Genomic DNA, 22755 nt, shown 5'->3' with positions numbered 1-22755 from the left:
TGCTAGAGTTAAACACCAAGTCAGTTTCTGAGTATCTTTTGTTATTAATTTAGTCTGAACCACAATGGATATTTGCATTGTATCTGCCCAGTCTCACTGGCTATTGGAAAGAATATGCTGATCACACATGTTTTATGTCTAGGGTTGTTTGTAGTGCATGTCAAGTAGGCATTCATGGAGCTGAGTCTGGAGCCTGAAACTTGATCCAGACAAAGCTAAGAAGACAGAACAGATCAACCGTCTAATTTTGCTGCAGCTCTATGTCTATAACTTGGGGTCATTCATTTTATGGTCTTACTGCTCTCACTTCCCTATCTTCCCCAAGTTTGCCTCATCATAACAGAGAGCTTGCTTCTTACTGGTTGAGAAAATGTGTACTTTTCATTGTATCTTAGCACATATTTTGTATGAAATTATTATTGGTGAATATAATACACTTCTGTTTCTCAAAAAACTATATTTTATATTATATTTAATCATATATTTATAATTTTAAAATATATTTCAGAATAGATGACCTAAAAGCACATTAACAATTAATAGAATTTAATTAATTAACTTTAATTAATAGAAAATAAAGGTTAAGCAAATATCAATAAATAAGACCCACTTACCCCAGGAGGCAGTGTACCATTAATAGAGGTTTTTATGGCTCCTATATGATCATTTTGTGAATAAGATTCTGTAATAAAATTTTAGCACTAAAATTAAGGAAGGTATAAACTAGCTACAATTTAAGATTTATTCCAACTCATAAATACTATAGGTGTTTAATTTTTATTATGCCTAAAAATCAAAAATATAAAAACAATTAATACTAAGAATTATGTGGCACCATTTGCATGTCATGTGATCTCCTTGATCCTTAGCGTAATTCTTAGAACCATAACAAGGTACTCTGCTTCTGTTTTATCTCTCTTGCTTCTGTTTTACAATTTCTTTTGTGCTCGAAATTTATATTTCAGTTCTACATTAAAAATACTAACAAGGGGGGCTTCCCTGGTGGCGCAGTGGTTGAGAATCCGCCTGCCGATGCAGGGGATGCAGGTTCGTGCCCCGGTCCGGGAGGATCCCACATGCCGCAGAGCAGCTGGGCCCGTGAGCCATGGCCGCTGAGCCTGCGCGTCCGGAGCCTGTGCTCCGCAGCGGGAGAGGCCACAACAGTGAGAGGCCCGCGTACCGAAAAAAAAAAAAAAAAAAATACTAACAAGGGCTAAAATTTAAACAATAGGATGATGAGTCTATTTTAGTGGTTGTCATAATTTAGCATGTATCAAAAATCACCTGGAGGGCTGGTTACATCACAGATTGCAGGCTCCGCTCTAGAGGTTTTGATTCAGGAAGTTGGAGATGGGGCTAGAGAATTTGCATCCTAAACACATTCTCAGGTGCTCCTGCTGCTGCTGGTTTGAGGACCATCCCTGGGGAATCTATATCAACTCTACAGAGACATATGAAGCTTCTTTCTTCTCTGTTTCTCTTTTCTATTCATTTCTACTTTGGGGGAATAACTTTTGGTTCCTTATTCAACAGGAATCATGATGTTATCAGAGGGAAATCAGAGTATCATACCCACATTTATTCTCCTGGGTTTTTCAGAATATCCAGAACCCCAGGTTCCACTCTTCTTGGTTTTCTCATCTATCTGCACAGTCACTGTGGTGGGGAATTTGGGCATGATCTTGATAATCATCAAGATCAATTCAAAACTCCACATGATCATGTACTTTTTCATTAGTCACTTGTCCTTTGTTAATTTCTGTTATTCTACTGTTGTGACACCTAAATTGTTGGAGAACTTGATTGTGGAGGAGAGAACCATCTCTTTCTCTGGTTGCATTATGCAATTTTGTTTTGCTTGCATATTTGGAGTAACAGAAACTTTCATGTTAGCAGCAATGGCCTAGGACTGTTTTGTGGCAGTCTGTAACCCCTTGCTCTATAGCACTGCTATGTCTCAGAAGCTTTGTGCTCTGTTGGTGGCTGGGTCTTACTCATGGGGTATAGTGTGTTCCCTGACACTCACATATTTTCTTCATGCATTATCCTATTGTGAGTCTAGCATCATAAATAATTTTATCTGTGACCACTCTGTAATTGTTTCTGTCTCCTGCTCAGACCCCTATATCAGCCAGATGCTATGATTTATTATTGCCATATTCAATGAGGTGAGCAGGCTGGTGGCTATGCTGATGTCCTATATACTCATTTTTGTCACTTTTATGAGGATGCCTTCTTCAAGCGGGCACCGGAAAACCTTCTCCCCTGTGCCTCCCACCTGACAGCCATCACCATTTCCCATGGAACCATCCTTTTCCTTAACTGTATCCTTAATCCTAAAACTTCTTGGCTCGCAGTTAAAGTGGCTTCTGTGTTTTACACAGTGGTGATTCCCATGCTGAACCCCTTGATCTATAGCCTGAGGAACAAAGATGTAAAAAACACATTCAGAAAATTAGTTTTTGCAAAATTGCTTTATCACTCCATATAATATTTTTAGATTCATTATTTTATTTCTAAAAAACTGATTTACTGCACTATACATTGTTCATCTCTTGTAGTGCAATTGATGATTTAAATCTTTTAATCAATAGGCTTTTAATTAATATACCTATGGCAGCAGAACATTTTACTGATTGTTGATTATTGATTGTTGCATACATTAATGTTTAGTGAAATAGCTGTAAACAACATGTAAACCAAACTGGAAAAGAAATTATTTGACTGTCTTTTGTAATGTTTTGTAAATTATTTTTAAATGCTTTACCATATACAGTATAATTTTATATGTGTGTTTCCAAAGTAAAACTGATTCCCAGCTCATCAGATATGAGCGGGTCTAAGATGAGTCCCTAGAATTGTAATCAGGAAACTCATACTCCAGAGATTGCTTTAACAAATGTTTCAGTTTACTGTAGCTTGTAATGAATCCTTTGCTAATCATTGTATAATAAATGGTGGAAGTTAAATTTTATTCATGAAACATATAGCCTGCTGACTAGCAAACAAAATTAACTAAAGTATTGTTCTGCTTTCCCTAAATTCATATCCCTATTTTATTCCAAAAGTTTTTTTTGTGTGTGTGTGTAATCAAGGCAGTGGGATATTAAAATAAGAGGGTCCCAAAATGGACTCAAGCAACTCTGGCCATTTAAATTTCAAAAAACTTGCCATTATAATTCAATAGAGAAATGATAATTTTCAACAAACAATGTTGAGATAACTGGCTATCCATATGGATAAATGAGTCTTTACTTTTACTTCATAACATATACAACCATTACCATGAACGAAATGAAATGGATCATAGATATAAACATAAAAATTAAAACTAAAAAATTTTAGCATAAAATAGAAAAAATATCTTTCAAAACTTATTAATCAACTTATCATTAATAAAATGAAAATATAAGCCACAGATTGTGAGTAAATATTTGCAATATATATGTTTGATAAAGGATTTGTGTGCAGAATATATAGAGAACTCTTCATACTCAAAACAAGAAGAGAAATGACCTAGTTAAAGAGTTGGTGAAATATTTGAGCAGACATTTGACAAAACAAAATATACAAATCGTCTGTAAACACATGAAAAGATACTAAGCATAATTAGTCATCAATGAAATTCTCATTAAAACTAAAACTAAAATCACAATGAGATACTTCTGCACTCCCATTAGCATAGCTAAAATGAACGAGTTTCAAATATCGGTGAAGATGTGGAGCAAGTTGAATGTTTATGCATTTCAGAGGAGAGTGAAAGGTTAAATGACTTTGAAAACAGTTTAGCACTATCTTATGAAGTTATGCAAACACTTCTTCCCATACAAGGTCCAAACTACTATGCTGCAGAAACTGATATAAAAATGTGTATGTGTTTAGCCCTCTAAGTTGGTTGTGCAGCAAAGAAAATTACCATACAAGAAGTTTGCTAGATTTGGGTGATTTGGGTGCAGAAATTGGCTCCAGAGCTGGTCCAGGTGTCAGTGATGGAGAGAAGATGCACTGTGGAACTCAAGCCTGTCCCATTGAAAGAATAACCATGCAGACCTGCGGGATTCTGGATCAAGGCCATGCTATGTACAACAAATAATTCTATACCTGGTGAGAAACTGCCTCTTTTGTGCTATGGCTTCCTTAAAGTCTGGTAAGGGTTAGTCAGGTTGTCATGGGCCTAGGGAAGGCACAAGTGGATCTAACTGGGTCGTATTTTGGCTTAGCAGAACCATTGGATTGGTTGACACCCAGTGGTTTTAGAGACTTAAACATGTTTCCAAAATGCATTTGTCACTTTTAAGAGATTATATTATTTAACTGTATTAATATAAGCTTGGAAGTGTGGATTGGACATATTTAGAAGAAAACACAATTTAGTTTCAATAAAGTACATCACTGTTTCTGAAAATAATAATACTTATGTTAAGCAATAAAACCAGAATCCAAGTTATGTTGTTTATACACCTCAAAACACATGCACTTTATACACAGAAAAGGACAAAAAAATCACCCAGTCAATGTAATAGCAGTTATCTCTGAATAGTTGCATTTTAGCTGATTTATCTTTCACTTTGGGTTTTACTGTAGTCACCATATTTTCTAATTCAGTTCGTATATTTTTCTGTAATTAATTTTTAAGAAGAAATTCATGGGGTAGGCTAGATGAGGCGCTGTCTCCAGTGATTTAGAAGAAACTACCTTCTTGTAAATTGCCACATAGAAAAACACTCAAGTTAATTTCTGAGTTTGTGACATAAAAAGAAATAGTTCAGTAAATATTCTCTGGGGTCTAAATCCCCAAGGCCATGGACGCATACATAAGCCCTACATTTTGTTCATTGGAATCAGATTCCACTTCCAAATTTCTCTCTCTCTCTTTCTCCCACCCTTCATTTCTCCCAGTTTTTCCACCCAAACTCTTGGAGAACTTGGTTGTGCGAGACAGAACCATCTCTTTCCCAGGATACATCATGCAATGCTTCTTGGGTTGTATAGTTGCAGTGCAGAAACATTCATTTGGCAGTGATGGCCTATGAGTGATTTGTGGCAGTTTGTAAGCCTCTTGCAACGGTCATGTCCCTAGAGCTCTGTGCATCATTGGTGGCTGGGCCCTACACGTGGGGTGTAGTCTCTTCCTTGACACTCACCTATTTTCTACTGGGATTATCCTTCTGTGGGTCTAACATCACAAATAATTTTGTCTGTGAGCACTCTGTCATTGTCTTTGTCTCCTGTTCGGATCCCTACATCAGCCAAGCACTTTGTTCTGTCAAACAAAGTAATTATCCTCACTACTTTTATGTCCATTTTTGTCACTATCATAAAAATGCCTTCTGCTGGTGGGCACCAAAAAGCCTTCTCCACCTGTGCCTCCCATCTGACTGCCATCACCATTCTCCATGGGACTGTCCTTTTCATTTATTGTGTACCCACCACCAAAAACTCATGGCTCATAGTCAAAGTAGGTTCTGTATTTTATACAGTGGTGATTCCCATGCTGAACCCTTTGATCTACAACCTCAGGAACAAAGATGTGAAAGAGAGTGTCAGGACATTAATGAATCGCTGAATACAATTTTGTTGAAGATTTGTGTCACCAAAAGAAATTTGATCTATTACATAGTGTTGTTCAATGCTTCTAGTAGAGATGATGATTCAAATTATGTAGTCAACTCACTAGATTTTTCAATTTAGAGTCATAAACCAGTTATCTGATCTTTTGGTTTCTATTCAATGTCTAATAAAATAGCTGTAAACCAAATGTGAAATAATTTGTGTTGGGTGAATGGTGTCCCCCAAATATCCACGTCCACCCGGAAGCTCAGAAACCTTATTTGGAAATAGGATCTCTGCAGATGTAATTAAGGTAAGCATCAAAATGAAATTAAAGTGAACCCTAAATCCAATGAGTGTGTCCTTATAAGAGACAGAAAAGACACCCAGAGACACACAGGGAATATTGTCGTTTTACTGCTGCCCACCAGGGGGCTCCAGGAGCCACCAGAATCTGGACGACGTGAGGAAGGATTCTCCCCTAGCATCTTCAGAGGGAGCATGGCCTTCCTGCACCTCGATTTCAGGCTTCTCGGTCTGGAGAACTGCGAGGAAATAAATCTCCATTGTTTTAAACAACTAAGTCTGTGGTAATTTACTGCAGCAACACTAGGAGTCTTATTTAACAGTAAATACCAGCATAAAATCTTGACTCATACATTGGTATAATAAATCATTTTTTAAAACATTATTCCATTTCATTTAAGCAATAGGAATATCAGGGCTATAGAGGAATTCTGAAAAGCTGTAGCTAACTCAGAATGTGGATATGAAAGAATTAGCAATGAGAGCCTGGAGGCATTGTCTCTAAAATCAGGCCAAGTTCTTTGCTCCTTTCTGCTTAAGGGCCTCCTGTACTTCTATTATAATCCAGGAAATGATATTAAACATGATGACTGAATTTCAAGTAAAAGTGTTGATTTTATATCAAAGGATTAACAAGGGACCCAGACCAAAAATGAAAAATTGTTACTAGTCTCACATGTCTCACAGTCTGATGTGTTAAACTTGATATTGTAAATTCTATTTACTAATGCAGTGGATGTCATAAAACATTTCAAAAATAGTTTGTATACAGACTCACAGACATAGAGGACAGACTTGTGGTTGCTAAGTTGGAGGAGGAGGGGGGAGGGTTGGGCTGGGAGTTTGGGGTTAGTAGAAGCAAAGTATTACATACAGGATGGACAAACAACAAGGTCCTACTGTAGAGCACAGGAAACTATATTCAATATCCTGTAATAAATCATAATGGAAAAGAATATGAAAAAGAATATATACATGTATAACTGAATCACTTTGCTGTGCACCAGACACTAACACAACATTATAAATCAACTATACGTCAATAAAAAAATAGTTTGTATAAATATTGTTTTGTTTTTAAAGTTTAATTTTTAGTTAATTACACATTTACCTGCATGGTATAGAGTCATCTGCCAGACAAATATGGTATTGCTGCAATTGTTTTAGATTGAAATGTATCCTAAAGTGATTATTCATTCTCTGGTCTTTGCCCAGTGAGTGATTGAGTTAGAAAAAAATTCAAAATATTATCTCCGTTTATCTCTCGCTGATCATGGTTTGTAGCACATAAGATTCCCCAGGATATGCACTATGCAGATGTGCAATATTGTTCCTCTATATCACCTTAGTGATTAAATAATAGTCACATGTTCAGAATAAGTGTGTTGGTCTCAAATAAAACATTTAACTTCACCTTATACGATAAAGGTACGCCACCAAAACTGGATAGGTAGGGTAGGTGTGGGTAGGTAGGCAACTATGAAACATAAAGAAACCAAACATTTTACTTTTAATTTTCCTTAGTTATAAACCAGGGGTCCCACATGGCTAACATAATATTCTGGCCAGTTACTAATATACTCTATTGTGCATTTTCCAAATAATTCTTCTCAAGGACTGTTCTTCACTCTGGGTAATGAAATGAAAATTGTCAGTTTTAATTCCATCAGGGAGGATTTAATATTTCTGTGTTTGTGTGTGTGCACGTGTGTGTGCACGTGTGTGTAATATCTTGTTATTGGGATGCAACACACATATACAGGCCCTTTTCCAACACACTTATGACAAAGTAAGTATTATCAATCATTACCCTTCGGAATGAATCATTTTATTGCATACTTCGTGGTACATTCACTTGTATATGGAGAAAAGATGAATTCTCTCTGGACTTGAATTTGTGAATAAAAGAGGGAAAAAGTGATAAATGACAACTTAGAAAAAGGCAGGGGAAAACGCCTGAGTATGTTCTTGTATTTTTATTTTGCCAAATCACCAAAATTTCCATCAAACCAAAAGTAATCAAAACCAGTGATTTTCATACTTTATTACTCATACAAATCGTCTGGGGGTGCTGTATTGTATGGCCAGGCCACTCAAGATGGCTGTTCTCTTGCTCTCTGTCCATCCCCTGCCCAACCAGTGCCCGCTTCCCCTACACGCTATGCACATGACTGGCCTCCCTACCTACTTGTCTCAGGCCCCAGCTAGTGACTGTTCTTATCAAAGGGGTGGTGAGGGACATGACCCTCTGCTAGTTTTCTTGGTAACTAATGAGCCAACCTGACGTAATTCCCCCTATAACTGGCAATCTTCCCTTTCCCCCGGGAGTAAAGACCGCCATGTCCTGCCCCCAGCCACTGCACACCATGGGGTGTTGCTCCAGGACCTTGCTTCAGACATTAAGATCCCCCATTCATTAAACCACTGATGTCTCTGTTGCTGACTCTGTGCTCTTCCTTCAGTCTTAGAGCTGGGCAAGTGCAGGCCTCGTAGGCGTGCAGGGTGCAGCCCAACATGTACAATGCAGATATTGGTGCAGTGGCCTGTGGTAGGGCCCAAGATTCTGCATTTCTAATAGACTTCCAAGTAATGCTGGTGTTACTGGCCGTTGGACCAGACTCTGAGTAGCAAGAATCTAAACAAACATTTTTATTTTGGATAAAATTCAGCCAGCGTAGACTCATCTCCAGTTGTGTACCAAGTCATCAGAGGCCCCTTAAAATGAACTCCTTATTTCTCCTATCTTCCATTGGCAACAATCTGAATAAGAATTAAACTAATTTTAATTCTGATTTAAATAAAACAATTTTAATTATGAAATTTTGATACTTTCACAAACTTTATAACAAGCATACTTTTAAAATATGAAACATTTAAATTAGAGAAATAACATTTTCATAATATTTGTGGTCTTAGTATACTCTCTATTAATTTCTTTAATGGTGTAAATCTCTGCAAAGTTTCTACAAGAGTGAGTCAGGTGAAGAGTTTTATGTGGGGAAGTCAGAAAGAAGAGAAACATAATCAAGCAGGGCTTTGTAGTATGTATATATATATATATTTTTTTGCAGTATGTGGGCCGCTCACTGTTGTGGCCTCTCCCGTTGCAGAGCACAGGCTCCGGACGTGCAGGCCCAGCGGCCATGGCTCACGGGCCCAGCTGCTCCGCGGCATTTGGGATCTTCCCGGACCGGGGCACGAACCCGTGTCCCCTGCATCGGCAGGCGGACTCTCAACCACTGTGCCACCAGGGAAGCCCCAGGGTCTGTTTTTATACCATGCTAATCTCCATGCTAAACTCACTGACATATAGCTTGAAATACAAAAACATGAAAGGTCCTGTGATGAAGTTAATAGGCTCCAGGATATGTTAGTGCTCAGTCCAATATTAGTAAATATATTCCTATGAAATTAGGAACCAAGTCATAATGACAAATATTCAACTACTTCTTTACACTAGCAAAAAAAAAGCCATTCAACGTGAACAGGGAAATGGTTTCAACTAGTCTTAGCATTTGAGTGGTATGGTTGTAGAATAAGTCTAGTCACTAAAAGCAAATTTACTAAAATGTTAAAATAGCACTAAATTATATAATGTAATGTAAATTATATATATATATATATATAAAATTGTGCATCTAAAGCAGTGGTTATTTTCACTTTTTAGTCTAAATACTTTTTATCCTCTTAAGAACGAGCTTTCCTCATCAACTCCATTTAATGTGGCTCTCTTCCAAGGAGCCAGAGAGTAAGGAGACTAAAAAGAAATGTGAATAGATTTATCACAACTTTAAATTTTATTACTAAAATTTACTACACTCTTGGAAGAGATTGATTTATTAGGACAATTAAGGTATAGAAATTGTTGGGAATTGTAGTTCAGAGAACACAGGCTGCATTTATGGCTTCAAGTCACCATGTTAAAATCTTTTGTCTAAGGACACATATTCCTCACATGTCATAAAATTTCTTTGGTGAAAGAAGCTTTTGTAAATTATAATTGTTACTACATTCTTATGAGCAATAATGCTTAGTTTTCACCAGTAATTTTTTTTTTTTTTTTTTTTTTTTGCGGTACGCAGGCCTCTCACCACTGTGGCCTCTCCCATTGCGGAGCACAGGCTCCGGATGCGCAGGCCCAGCGGCCATGGCTCACGGGCCCAGCCGCTCCGCGGCATGTGGGATCCTCCCGGACTGGGGCACTAACCTGTGTCCCCTGCATCGGCAGGCGGACTCTCAACTACCGCGCCACCAGGGAAGCCCTCACCAGTATTTTTTAGAGGGACATTATGTCTAAAGTATTACTATTGCTAAGGAGACAATGTGTAAAATGCCCTTGTGAAGAAGCAATCTCCAACATATAACAACGCTCATCCAAAATGAATCCATACAGAAATGTACATGTTTCCTTTCTCATTAAATATATATTTATAATGATATATCTATTGAAGCCACTGTTTTAGCATAACAGAGAATCTAAGTCTTCAGCAAATAGTTCAGCAAGTTATATATTGGATCACCCACATATTTGGTGGCCAGAGGTCAGTAAATGCTACTATTCAGAAAACTGATATAATTGAAAAGTACAAAAAAGCAAGATACGTGAGAATAATTTCTTGCTCTTTACTTCAAGAAATAAATGGAGCCCTAGGTAGCAATCATGGGTTAGTCAAGTAATTATATGTAAAGTCACATGACTTTTGTCTTTGGTTGTGATGCAAGGCTCCTGGGACCTTAGTTCCCTGACCATGTATTGAACCCGGGCCCCTGCAGTGAAAGTGCCAGGTGCTAACCACTGGACTGCGAGGGAATTCCCACATGACTCTTTTTATATACTATGTAATAAATTTCTTTCCAGTCAGGCTCAATTATTGTACCTGGAAATGGATAGCATATAAATAATTATATCTCCAAAAAGTGATTTCTATAGGCTGTCTCACTGTGAATTAACAGATTTGGAAGACAAGGGGTAGAGAACTAAAAAGAGAAAATGCAAAGGTCTCAAGGAATTTCGTAAAAGTATGAAGGAACTCATAAACCTATACTTGTTCATTGGCCCTGAATTTAAAATGATAAAAAGGCTAATTAACATTTTATTTGAATATTAATGAAAATTTAGCTGTGTTCCATATTCACGATTTAGGTGAGTGAATGTTTGACTAGCACATTTAAGAAAAAAACTCAACATATACATTAATAAAAGGAAATAATTCCAGTGCATAAACACGTAGGTTTTCTTCCCTAGGTAGTTGACATATGGAATGTCCCTTTCCTCAAAAATAGCAGTACTACGATTATCTCCATAAATTTGAATATAAAATACAGCAGATGTAGCGATTTGATTAGGGATTATACCTAAATACAGCCAACACCTCCATTTTTGGTACTTTAAGCTTTTCCAAATGACTTTCCATGCTAGGTGGATAAGTGAGCCTTGTAATAATCCTGGGAGTTAATAGGAAACAGTATGTTCTTACCATCTTAGTTTGGTAAAGAGAAGATTAAAAATCAGTGACCCGAACTCCTGGGGCAGCACTGTTCCCATGATTTTATGACACCTGTTTTACTAATTTTCAGAAACAAAAACTACCACCACTGATGCCTCCATCATAATCATCATCTTTGTCATCAGTATATCATCATCATCTTGGTCTCCATTACTGACTGTGTATAAAATTCTTATATAAAACATTAAATGAGAAGGGATATATACATATATAGTTCGTGAATAAAATAAACAAATAAATGTATTACCTCATGTTAGATGGTAGAGGATACAAATGGGTTAAAAAAGTAAAATATAACTCCCTATAGAACAGGAGCTAGCATTGTCTTATACACATGAGTACAATTATAACTAAAACTACAGAATGGAATAATTGTCCAAAGAACTTCAGCAGAAGTTCTCAGAGACAGATGTACCAAGTATCTTAATGTGAGTTGCTCATTTGAGAATGAAATTGGGAGGATGGTCATTAATGATTCTATTGATAGATGCTTACTTTCCTTGATAACATCAGTTCAATGGTTTAAAATTTTCAAACCCTGTACAAAGGGGTTAAAGATATGGAAGATTAGGCAAGGTACACTAATGCAATGCAACTGTGTAAGTTGGGTAATTCTAAAAATAACCTAACACTTTTCTACATTTTAAAATTAATAGATATTTCATTTTAAATATATAAATTGGCATACGATTAGCTGTTTGGAGGGCAGTGGTGAAAAAGATGAAATAATTCAAGGTAAATTACTTTGGGGCCAAAACTGCAAAGTTGAACATAGAAACATGTGCAAAGTAAATGGGTTGAGACAAGTAGGAAGATTCTGGTATAACATGCATTTATAAAGAAAGCTAAATGCATGACAGTTTGTCTCTTGGTATTATGATTGGAATAATTTCACATGAGTGTATAGTGGGTAAATAAATATGCTCCCAAAGTTATTGGTTCCCTGAAATCTCTAGATTTTGCCGGGATTCTGGGTAGGGCATGGCAATATTCCTTTGTCCTTTTGCTCGTTCCATCCCTCCTTCAAACATTCATTATTTAACTGCTATGAGCCACCTTCCTTGCTATAGAATCAAAGAATGCCAAAAATACAAGTGTGGAGATATAAACAATTATTTAGGTAACTAATCTTGCATATTTTTCAGTATATTCAAACCAAAAATCTTAACAGATGGAATTTTTTAATGAAACATGTGATGCACATTAGTCTTTTATTCATAAGACAGGATTATTCTTTAGGCATAACATATAGAAGATACTGTGACTCATACGTATTTAAGCACAGTAAATTGCGGGTAAGCATTTAAAAAGTATCAAAAAGTACAGTATAAACTAGAAGTGGTTAACTTCTTGACGGGGGAATGCAGAGATTTAAAAAGTTTCTCTGATAACTGGCAAACAGTTAAAACATTTATAAATAAACTCCTCATACTACTTTTTTTTTTTTTTTTTTTTTGCGGTACGTGGGCCTCTCACTGTTGTGGCCTCTCCCGTTGCGGAGCACGGGCTCCGGATGCGCAGGCTCGGCGGCCATGGCTCACGGGCCCAGCGGCTCCGTGGCATGTGGGATCTTCTGGGACTGGGGCACGAACCCGTGTCCCCTGCATCGGCAGGCGGACTCTCAACCACTGCGCCACCAGGGAAGCCCCCCCTCATACTACTTTTTAAGTAATAATTTTCTCAGTGCAGCAATCACATCCTTGTTCCGAAGACTGTATATCATGGGATTGAACATGGGAAGCGCTATGGTGTAGAGCAGAGAGAGCAGTTTGTCAGTTCCTGCAGAATGACTGGATTTGGGCCTTAAGTAGGTAATGGTAGCAGATCCAAAGAATAAAAGCACAACCAGCAGGTGAGAAGAACATGTGGAGAAGGCTTTGGCTCTTCCTCTGGCTGTTGGCAACCTCAGAATAGTGCAAATGATTTTGCTGTAGGAGGCAAGTATCAACATAAAAGGGCCGGCAACAAACAACAGAGCTACTATATAGACTGACAGCTCATGCACAGAAGTGTCTCCACAAGCCAGCTTCCGAATGGGGGGTATGTCACAGAAGAAGTGGTTAATTTGGTTAGAATTACAGAAATGCAGAGAGAAAATCTGATGTTTGCCCTATCTGCACTGGGATTCCACTGATCCAGGAGCCTACAGCCAGCTGGATACACATCTTTTGGTTCATGACTAGGGGATAGTGCAGAGGCTTACAAATGGCCACAGAGTGGTCGTAGGCCATCACGGCCAGGAGGAAACCTTCAGTGGTTTCCAGCATAAGGAAGAAAGACATTTGGGTGGCACAGTCCAGCATAGAAATGCTTCTATCCTGAGTCCAAAGGTTCACCAGAATCCTAGGGAGAGTGACAGACACGTAACACATTTCCAAGGAGGAAAAATTTGCCAGGAAAAAATACATGGTTTTCTGTAGTGCAAGGTCAAGCCTAGTTATTACTATTATGAGGCTATTTCTGGTTAAGATAATGATGGAGAACACCCCAAAGAGTAATCCTTGGGGGTTCGGAAGGTCAGAAAATGCCAGAAGTACAAATTGCATCACTGTGGAAACCTTGTCTTCTGCTTTCATTTCTTCATATTGCATCTGTGGGAATGATTCATTCAGAGGTGCCATTATTTCACTTTCATTGGCTCTTGCTTTCTTGTGTATAAACAGGATGATATGCCTTCTGATTTTCATTTCCCTATAAAAGCCAAACCTATAATGCCAGGTGCTCTAAAAGTACAGTGAAGTATATTTTTCTTTATTATTAAATCTATCTATAAGAAAAAACATCCCTGCAGTCTGTTTATTCTGCTATGTATTTGGTTCTGAAGACATGTGATTATAATTTTGCTCTTCATCTGAACACTCAAAATGCAAAATCTGAATTTATGTTCAACTGTGACAACTGTTTGACATGTGACAACATGTTTTCAACTGATGTGCTATTCTCCTCACCTCTCAATTCTGTTTTTCATTATTTTCAATTCAAAATTAATTCTATTGCTCTTGTAAATATTTTGTAAGCCATCTGAAATAGTTTTGGAGACAAATACAGTTAATTTTCAAATGCGATGGTTTTCTTGTGGTATTTCCAAAGTCTTGTTTGACTTGACATTCTGCACATTTAGGCTTTTTTCTTACAAATAAAATTGATGAGCTGACTACTCAGCATTATGGGATGTTATTTAATTTTTAAAACTGTGTATTTCACAGTTTATAAAATCAGCAGTCGTAATTTTTATTCAGATTTTTCAGCTTGGAGAAAAGGAACTTTTAGTTGATCTTTTAGTTCCTGTCCAGGAACACACGAGAGGTACGAGGCAGGTATATCTAGCACTTATGTTGAAGCAAGCAATTCTAACTAGAATGTACACCCCTCACACACTTATTGTATGAAAGAGACATCAGCCATAAGTCATCTCTGAGATCTTCCTAAATTACCCACGTCTTCAATATTTGCTGTTGTTCTGCTGACCCCATTTAATTCAATCATTCTTTTCTTTGCATACATGTGTGTTCATTCATGCATGTGAATGTTTTGGGTTGAGGTTGTCCATCTTTGTAAAGTACTTTTTTCTTTGCTATAGCTAGATTTTAAGGTTCTTTTGATATTCTATACATTTTTCTATGCAATACATAGTATATTTTTTCCACAGAAGTGATTACTAACTTCTTTTTTTTTTTTTTTTTTTTTTGCGGTACACGGGCCTCTCACTGTTGTGGCCTCTCCCACTGTGGAGCACAGGCTCCGGACGCGCAGGCTCAGCGGCCATGGCTCACGGGCCCAGCTGCTCCATGGCATGTGGGACCTTCCCGGACCAGGGCACGAACCCGTGTCCCCTGAATTGGCAGGCGGACTCTCAACCACTGCGCCACCAGGGAAGCCCGATTACTAACTTCTTTTTTTTTTTTTTTTTTGCGGTATGTGGGCCTCCCACTGTTGTGGCCTCTCCCGTTGCGGAGCACAGGCTCCGGACGCACAGACCCAGCGGCCATGGCTCACGGGCCCAGCCGCTCCGCGGCATGTGGGATCTTCCCAGACCGGGGCACGAACCCGCGTCCCCTGCATCGGCAGGCGGACTCTCAACCACTGCGCCACCAGGGAAGCCCTACTAACTTCTTGAATAAATTAAAAGGAGTCAACTTGACTGCTTCTTTGCAATAGACTCCAAGGGTGTAAGCAAAGGTTCCTACCCAAAAGTCAGAGCAAACTCTCTCCCTCCTAGTATAGTTCAAGCATGCCTTCTGTGGCATGTGTGTGGAGGAGTGTGTTAGAAATTATATTCTTGTCACTCACTCTTGCAGAAGTAGCAGATTACTTCATTATTTTCAGTTCGTGGTACATAACTTTCATTTCATGTGTTAACTGATTTGAGAGTCCACAGAGACTAAGTCACTGCAAAGAAGAGACACGCCTATATCCATATTCTAAGGGTGTTAAGTGAGGACAAGGGTCAACATTTCAGCTACAAAGGTGCAGACAGACACACATGGGACTGAAGCAACAATCTATCCAAAACCTGGTCATCCTGAGGAATTCTCTGAGTAAGAAAAAAAACATTAAATCATAATTTCTTTTCCTGTCCACAATATTCTAGATTATATTTTAAGGTACAAAGGTATTTAAACGTACCTTATTATTGTATAATTCTTCCAAGGAAAATGTGATTTTAAGAAATGCAAAAATGCTTTAACTGAGTCTTTAAAATGGTCAGAAACTAGTGGCTAATAGGAGACATTACTAAGATATGATTTCATGTGTATAAGACTACATACACAACAGTGCCTATTTTTTTTCGCTACCTTATCCTTACACCTTTAGCTATGTTTTATTCACCTATTTAATTCAATGTAGAGTGTAGTAGTTGGACACTGATTAAAATTGTTTGTTGAATGACTCATCAATCTTTTTAGACTAGTAAGCATAATGCACTTACCTTTGATGAGTTAATTATTGTCTTCAGAAACTGCCAACAGCTTTATTCTTTTTAGTGTATCTTCTCTTTATGTAAATTCTTCTCTCATTTTCTGATCCTCTCTCTAAATTATTCCTTACTGTTCAAGTAGGGTAGTACATTTGAAAAGAATACTGAAACTCAGGTACAAAAATAGCCAGAAAAAGTTGAACAACAGAAGTTGCAACCAAAAATATAGTGTTCTACATTTACTGAAAAAAAAATTTTTTTTTCGGTACGCGGGCCTCTCACTGTTGTGGCCTCTCCCGTTGCGGAGCACAGGCTCCAGACGCGCAGGCTCAGCGGCCATGGCTCACGGGCCCAGCCGCTCTGTGGCATGTGGGATCTTCCCAGACCGGGGCACAAACCCGTGTCCCCTGCATCGGCAGGCGGACTCTCAACCACGGCGCCACCAGGGAAGCCCTACTGAAATCTTTTTTATCCTCAACTTTTTATTTGTCAAATGGAGCAGGATTTTATGAATATTAAATGGAATTATCAATGCAAAATCATATGTAAAATAAGAAATATTAAAATTATTCAAATCCTACCCAAATTATATTTAATCATCTAATCTCAATCTCACCAGGGAAAATTTTCTCAAATCTTGCAACACTGCTGCTGGTTTCTGACTTCTGGAAAATTTTAGATACTTCTAATTATACACTCAGAAAGAAAACCACTAAATAATTCAGCTTATGTAGCCACTTACCCAAGTAATTCATGTTTATTTTTCTGGTCTTTCCACTTTTCTTTGGTGTGAGGATTATGATAAACATGTACACCATCTTCCATCAAAATGTACCTAGTATTATTGAAAGCAAGCGTATAAAATCAAACTGGAGATAGGAAATAAAAATCTATAATTGGTGACTCCAATTCAGAAGCCTAATTTCTTTATGAGAAGTCTTTAAAGATTAAAATGAAAACATACCAATACCTCTTTAGTATTTTCAGATTCATTTACCATAGAACTTAATTTTAACAAACAAGGGATCCATTTGGTATTAGTAGGATGCAAAACCGCTTTTTTTTTTTTTTTTCGGTACGCGGGCCTCTCACTGTTGTGGCCTCTCCTGTTGTGGAGCACAGGCTCCGGACGCGCAGGCTCAGCAGCCATGGCTCACGGGCCTAGCCGCTCCGCGGCATGTGGGATCTTTGTGGACTGGGGCACAAACTCGGGTCCCCTGCATCAGCAGGCGGACTCTCAACCACTGCGCCACCAGGGAAGCCCACAAAACCCTTTTAATAAAGTCCATTTACCATCTTACTACTTAGTTATATACAATTAATTTTTATGAGATATCCCCAGATTTAATACATGCAAACAACTTAAATACATGCTTAACACATAGTAATCACTTAATAAATGTTAGTATTTAAAATGCTTATGATAGTGAGGATGCAGAGGTTGGTAATCTCTGGTATATTGGCCCATTATATTACAAAGTACTTTGTAATTTGTCATTTGATAATATAATAATGAGAGTCAGAAAAGTAAAAAGGCTACCTGAATAAGTGTTTTGAAATTAAACAAAAATAACAATAAAGGATTCCTTTTTAAATTTTCTGAAATGAGTGTTCTTTGGCTGATGCTAAATATAAATAGATACATTTAAAACTAAATTTGACATTGGACAAAAATGATTCATGTTTACCTGTTTGGATTAAAGTTAAATATAATACTTACCTTTATTGATTGAGTTGAAAAACAGAGAATAAGAAAAATTTTTTTGGCAGTTAGGAAATTCACTTTTATTTGATACAAAGTTTAACCACCCTCTAAAATATCTACTATCTTCATAACAAATAATGATCCTTAAATAGGAAATATTCTTACCCTCGGGGTCAACTCATTCCCCAGGTCACTTTCTAATTGAACGAAACCCTTCTGCCTGCCACTCAAGGAGTTTGATACAACAAACAAAAACATATCTGGCCATACCATTCCTTCTCTAAATTCTCTACCTCTCTCACTGTATTTTGTGATTATTAAGAAATATAAGCGGGCTTCCCTGGTGGTGCAGTCATTGAGAATCTGCCTGCCAATGCAGGGGACACAGGTTCGAGCCCTTGTCTGGGAAGATCCCACATGCCGCGGAGCAACTAGGCCCGTGAGCCACAACTACTGAGCCTGCGCGTCTGGAGCCTGTGCTCCGCAACAAGAGAGGTCACCATAGTGAGAGGCCCACGCACCACGATGAAGAGTGGCCCCCGCTCGCTGCAACTAGGGAAAGCCTTCGCACAGAAACGAAGACCCAACACAGCCAAAAATAAAATTAAAAAAAAGAAAGAAATATAAGCGTTGTAAAATCAGAAATTTATGATTACATATTAATTTTATAAAATAAAGATGTTCTAAAGAAGATGCAAATGTACAATGTCTTAAATTAAAGAGAAGTTTATTTCTCTGTCATTAAATATTCTGTAGTAAGAAATCTAGGACTGTGGGGGCAGTTCTGTCATCTTCAGCGTAACTCTTCCATCTTCACATCCACAGGAGCTAGGTAATCCTCATCACCCTCCAGACTACAGAAAGGGGATGGAGGAAAAGGAGAGCACTCACTTGCTCTTTTTTAGATGTACCAACTGGAAACAGCAATTTCTAGGCATATCTCTCATGACAACATTAGTCATAAGATCACACCAAGCTAGAAGAGAGGATGGAAATATTTCTAGCTCTACTGCCATGTGACCAGCTAAGACCCCCTATTTCTATCATTAACTGTCCTCCATTGTCACAACCTAACATTCCAAGTAGCTACTGTATTGATTTCCTGGCCAAGGATGTCCTCATGTTAATTGTGGCTCCTCTCAGTGTAGTGACTATAAATAGAAGAATTTTTCTGTAGCACCCCCTACACACAAACACACATAGACACACACTCACAAAATACAATGGAGGAGAATATTAGATTTAATTATAGGAAGCATGAATAGATTTATACTTTTATAAAGATTAATAATTAAAGAGAGAGAAAAACATATTTTAGAAACATTATGCCCATGCATTGAAAGCTATTCAGGGGTTATATATCTATGCACCAATTTTGTGATCTATTTTATTTTATTTATTTATTTTATTATTTCATGATTTATTTAATTTAATTTATTTATTATTTTGTGATTTATTTTATTTTAATTCTAACCTTTGAAACCATTATGTGTAACATAATCTCATTTTTGTTTTAATTTGCATTTTGATAATGGCTAATGATAGTGACCATCTTTTATGTGATTATTTGACTTCTGTTTATATGCTTTAGTAAAGTATCTAATTAAAAGTTTCATGCATTTGATAATTAGGTGATTTCTTCCTGTTGATTTTTGGGAGTTATTTGTATAGTGTGTGTGTGTGTGTGTGTGTGTGTGTGTGTGTGTGTGTATATATATATATATATATATATGGAATATGTGATTTTCAAATATTTCCCCTTTTGGCTTGTATTTTATATTTGTCAAGACAATTAGGATGACTTATTCTTCCTTTAGAGACCATTTGTAAATATTTTGCTGACTTTATTTTAATGATAAAATTTTAGTTGTAGGAACTTATTATTATGACTGTATAAATGTTCAAAGGAAAAATAGATTGAAACATAAGCACAGATCAGTAGTACAGACACAGGTATTATTAGTGATGTATCTTGAAATCATTTTCATCTTTGGGATACTATTTCAAATAATGGTGAAGGGGTCATATTCTTTTTTTTTAATTAAATTAAATTAATTTATTTTTATACAGCAGGTTCTTATTAGTTATCTATTTTATACATATTAGGGTATATATAGGGGTCATATTCTTTGTAAGTCAAGTTATAAGGATATCTGCAAAGCCTGCAGAGTTAACAGTGCTTTTTAATGTCAGAATTATACAGCAGCAGCAGCAAAGTTAATGACAAAGTGAAATGTTACTTAGCATGTAATATGATTGTATAAAAGCTGCTTACAGATCATCAAATGTCCAGCTGTGGTATATCATAATTATGAAAGCCACACCTACAGAAGCATGCAACTCTTTTCTTTGAAATATCAATAGGTCATTCTAAGACCCTTCTTACTACGCTCCCATTGACATTTGGAGTATATCAAATTCTATCAAAGAGCTAATGAAAGGTGTCTGTATTCACAGCTGCCTATGCCCACAGAAGTTCATACATCAGATGAAAGTGTGTTGAGTACATGCATAGCAAAAGAAAGCACCCTTGGAATGCCCAGAGTGTTCAGTCATAACACACTCATTAAAATACCAAAACTTGCATTCCTCAGAAACATTTCCTACTGCAAAAGAACTTCTGCACCAGCTGAAAAGACACTAAAGAGGTATTATCCATCACCACCAAACATTGTGAAGCATTAATATACTGTTATTCTCTCCTTTAGAATCATATTTAAGCCTGTGCAATAAAACACATTTATTGACTTCACACAGTAAAATTTCTGGTGGGATGGTGTGAATAGTCCTGTGCTTTTAAAATAAAAACATCAGATGGCCAGATTTCTTACATCTTCCTGCTTTTCCACTCCTAGATATAACTGCTGCAAACTTCCAGGAACAAAAGGAAGTGGAAGCAAAGGACAGAGCACTTGACGTCTACATTCATCTCATTAGCAAGAGCTGAGTCACCTCCTCATACTCAGCTGGAAAGGACACTGGGATGCGGAATTTTTCAAACCCCAAACTCTACAGTTAAACTGGTTGTGGGATAGAAGATTTAGATTGGTAAATCCTGAGCAGGTCTACAACATCTCCTACATCATTTTATGTGAATCTCTGTATAGTTTTCTCTTGCTGTTGTAGTAAATTACCACAAATTGAGTGGCTTAAAGAAGCACACGTGTATTACCTTACAGCACTACACATCACAGGTCCAAAATGGGTCTCACTGACCAAAAATCAAAGTGTTGGCAGGACTGTATTTTTTTCTGTATGCTCTAGTGGGGAGTCAGTTATTCTTGCTCAGTTAGATTACTGGCAGAATTCAGTTCCTTGAGGTTGTAGGAGGGAAGACCTTGTTTCCTTGCTGGCCAGCCAAATGTCATCTTAACTTCTGGAGATTAGGACAGTCCTTGGTTCATGGCCCCATCAGTGTTTAAAGCCAACAATGCTTCTTCTATCATAAGGTATCTTTGGAATACCCTTCTTCCCTTCTCTTCTTCTTTTTAGGGCTTGTGTGACCAGATTGCGCCTACCCAGATAATCTCCTTATCTCGTGACTTGTGACTTTAGCCATATCTGAAAAGTTCATTTTGTCAAGTAATGTAAATTAGTCACAGATTTCAGAGACTAGGACTTGGTCATCTCTGAGGGACCATTATTCTGTCTACCGCAATCTCTCCAATGAAACAGGATAATTAGCTTATTATGTGATCTTCATTTGATTAGATCCCTAACTGCCTTAAATTTTTCAGTGCTGCACCATATAACATTGCATTCCAGGATAAAGCTAGTTAAGTCACTTAAGAGTCAAACTCTACTGTGTTCATGTGCGCTGGTAGGTTTTATATATTGGGTTTAAAGCTCAAATCTCAGGAAAGGAGCACTAGGAATAAATTCCTTCGGACTTTTCCAAGCACTCAACACATTGACTCCTGCTCAGCTTGCCAGGTCGCTACCTTAGATATGTGTTTGGATTGGCATATCTAATACATTAAGATTGGTATCACACCTTTAAATCCTCGGTTGCCTTCCTCATAACATAACTCTAGATGCTTCTTCTTATTGCTAACAGCTGTTTGCATAATTGCTTAAAGTTTCTAAGAAACTTTATCATTCTCATATTTAAGTCTACCATAATTTCTCTTTGACCATCTGGTAAAGAATTTTAAATTGAAATTTATAAGACAAAATGATTTAGCTTGTAACCTCCTTTATGTCAATAAAGAAAACCCCAATTGAACTGTAACATCTGAGAGTCACCTCTGTCTTCTGAGAGTTAGTCAACCTCATGATTGCTGACTTCTATGTGATTTCTCTTGCCAGGTTTCAGATAAAAATTTGTCCTTGGAATTGCACAAAGAAAAATTGTATCTCGACAGCAGGGAGAATTTTGCCTTTTAAATATAAAAACATTCTAGCCTGGATTCATTTGCAAAATGATTGTTTTAAGTGTTGCTACTGATTATTGTTCTGATTCTTATCACCACAAATGTGTATTCATTGAAAAATTACTGAACAGATTTTGCAGAAGTGAAAGACTAAGGACCAAGGTAAAAATGCTTGAATCAGGTAAAAATTATATATTCAATCCTCTCAGACAGGATTTGAAGGTAGGGGGAGAAATAGGTAAATCGTTCATTCACAGTATTTGACTTTCTGATACGTAATCGATATAAAAATTCATATAGTTGGGGGTCTTTTTCTTGTTTTTCATGGGCTTAGGAATGTGAAGAGATTCACATTTTCTTTTATTAACCCATTGATCCTTAGTTGCATAGGGACAC

The 22755-nt window shown here is 37.3% G+C and overlaps 1 protein-coding gene and 1 pseudogene across 2 annotated transcripts; one reads left to right on the top strand and one right to left on the bottom strand.

Moving 5' to 3' along the window:
- Positions 1-1538: 1538 nt before the first annotated feature.
- LOC307056309 (olfactory receptor 5D13-like) lies at positions 1539-2491 on the top strand (the record flags this gene model as incomplete). The annotated part of the gene is given in 4 exon segments (XM_079708951.1): positions 1539-1904; positions 1908-2141; positions 2145-2262; positions 2265-2491. Coding segments are annotated over 4 exon segments (945 nt in total).
- Positions 2492-13020: 10529 nt separating this feature from the next.
- On the bottom strand, positions 13021-13954 carry LOC307056312 (olfactory receptor 10AG1-like; annotated as a pseudogene). The gene has a single exon. The product of its transcript is annotated as an olfactory receptor 10AG1-like (transcript).
- Between the last annotated feature and the right edge of the window lie 8801 nt (positions 13955-22755).

This window comes from Hyperoodon ampullatus (genome assembly GCF_949752795.1).
Source record: "Hyperoodon ampullatus genome assembly, chromosome: 7".
In the NCBI taxonomy this organism is placed as follows: domain Eukaryota; kingdom Metazoa; phylum Chordata; class Mammalia; order Artiodactyla; family Ziphiidae; genus Hyperoodon; species Hyperoodon ampullatus.
Note: the sequence above shows the minus strand (reverse complement) of the source record. Positions and strands in the feature narration are given on the sequence as shown.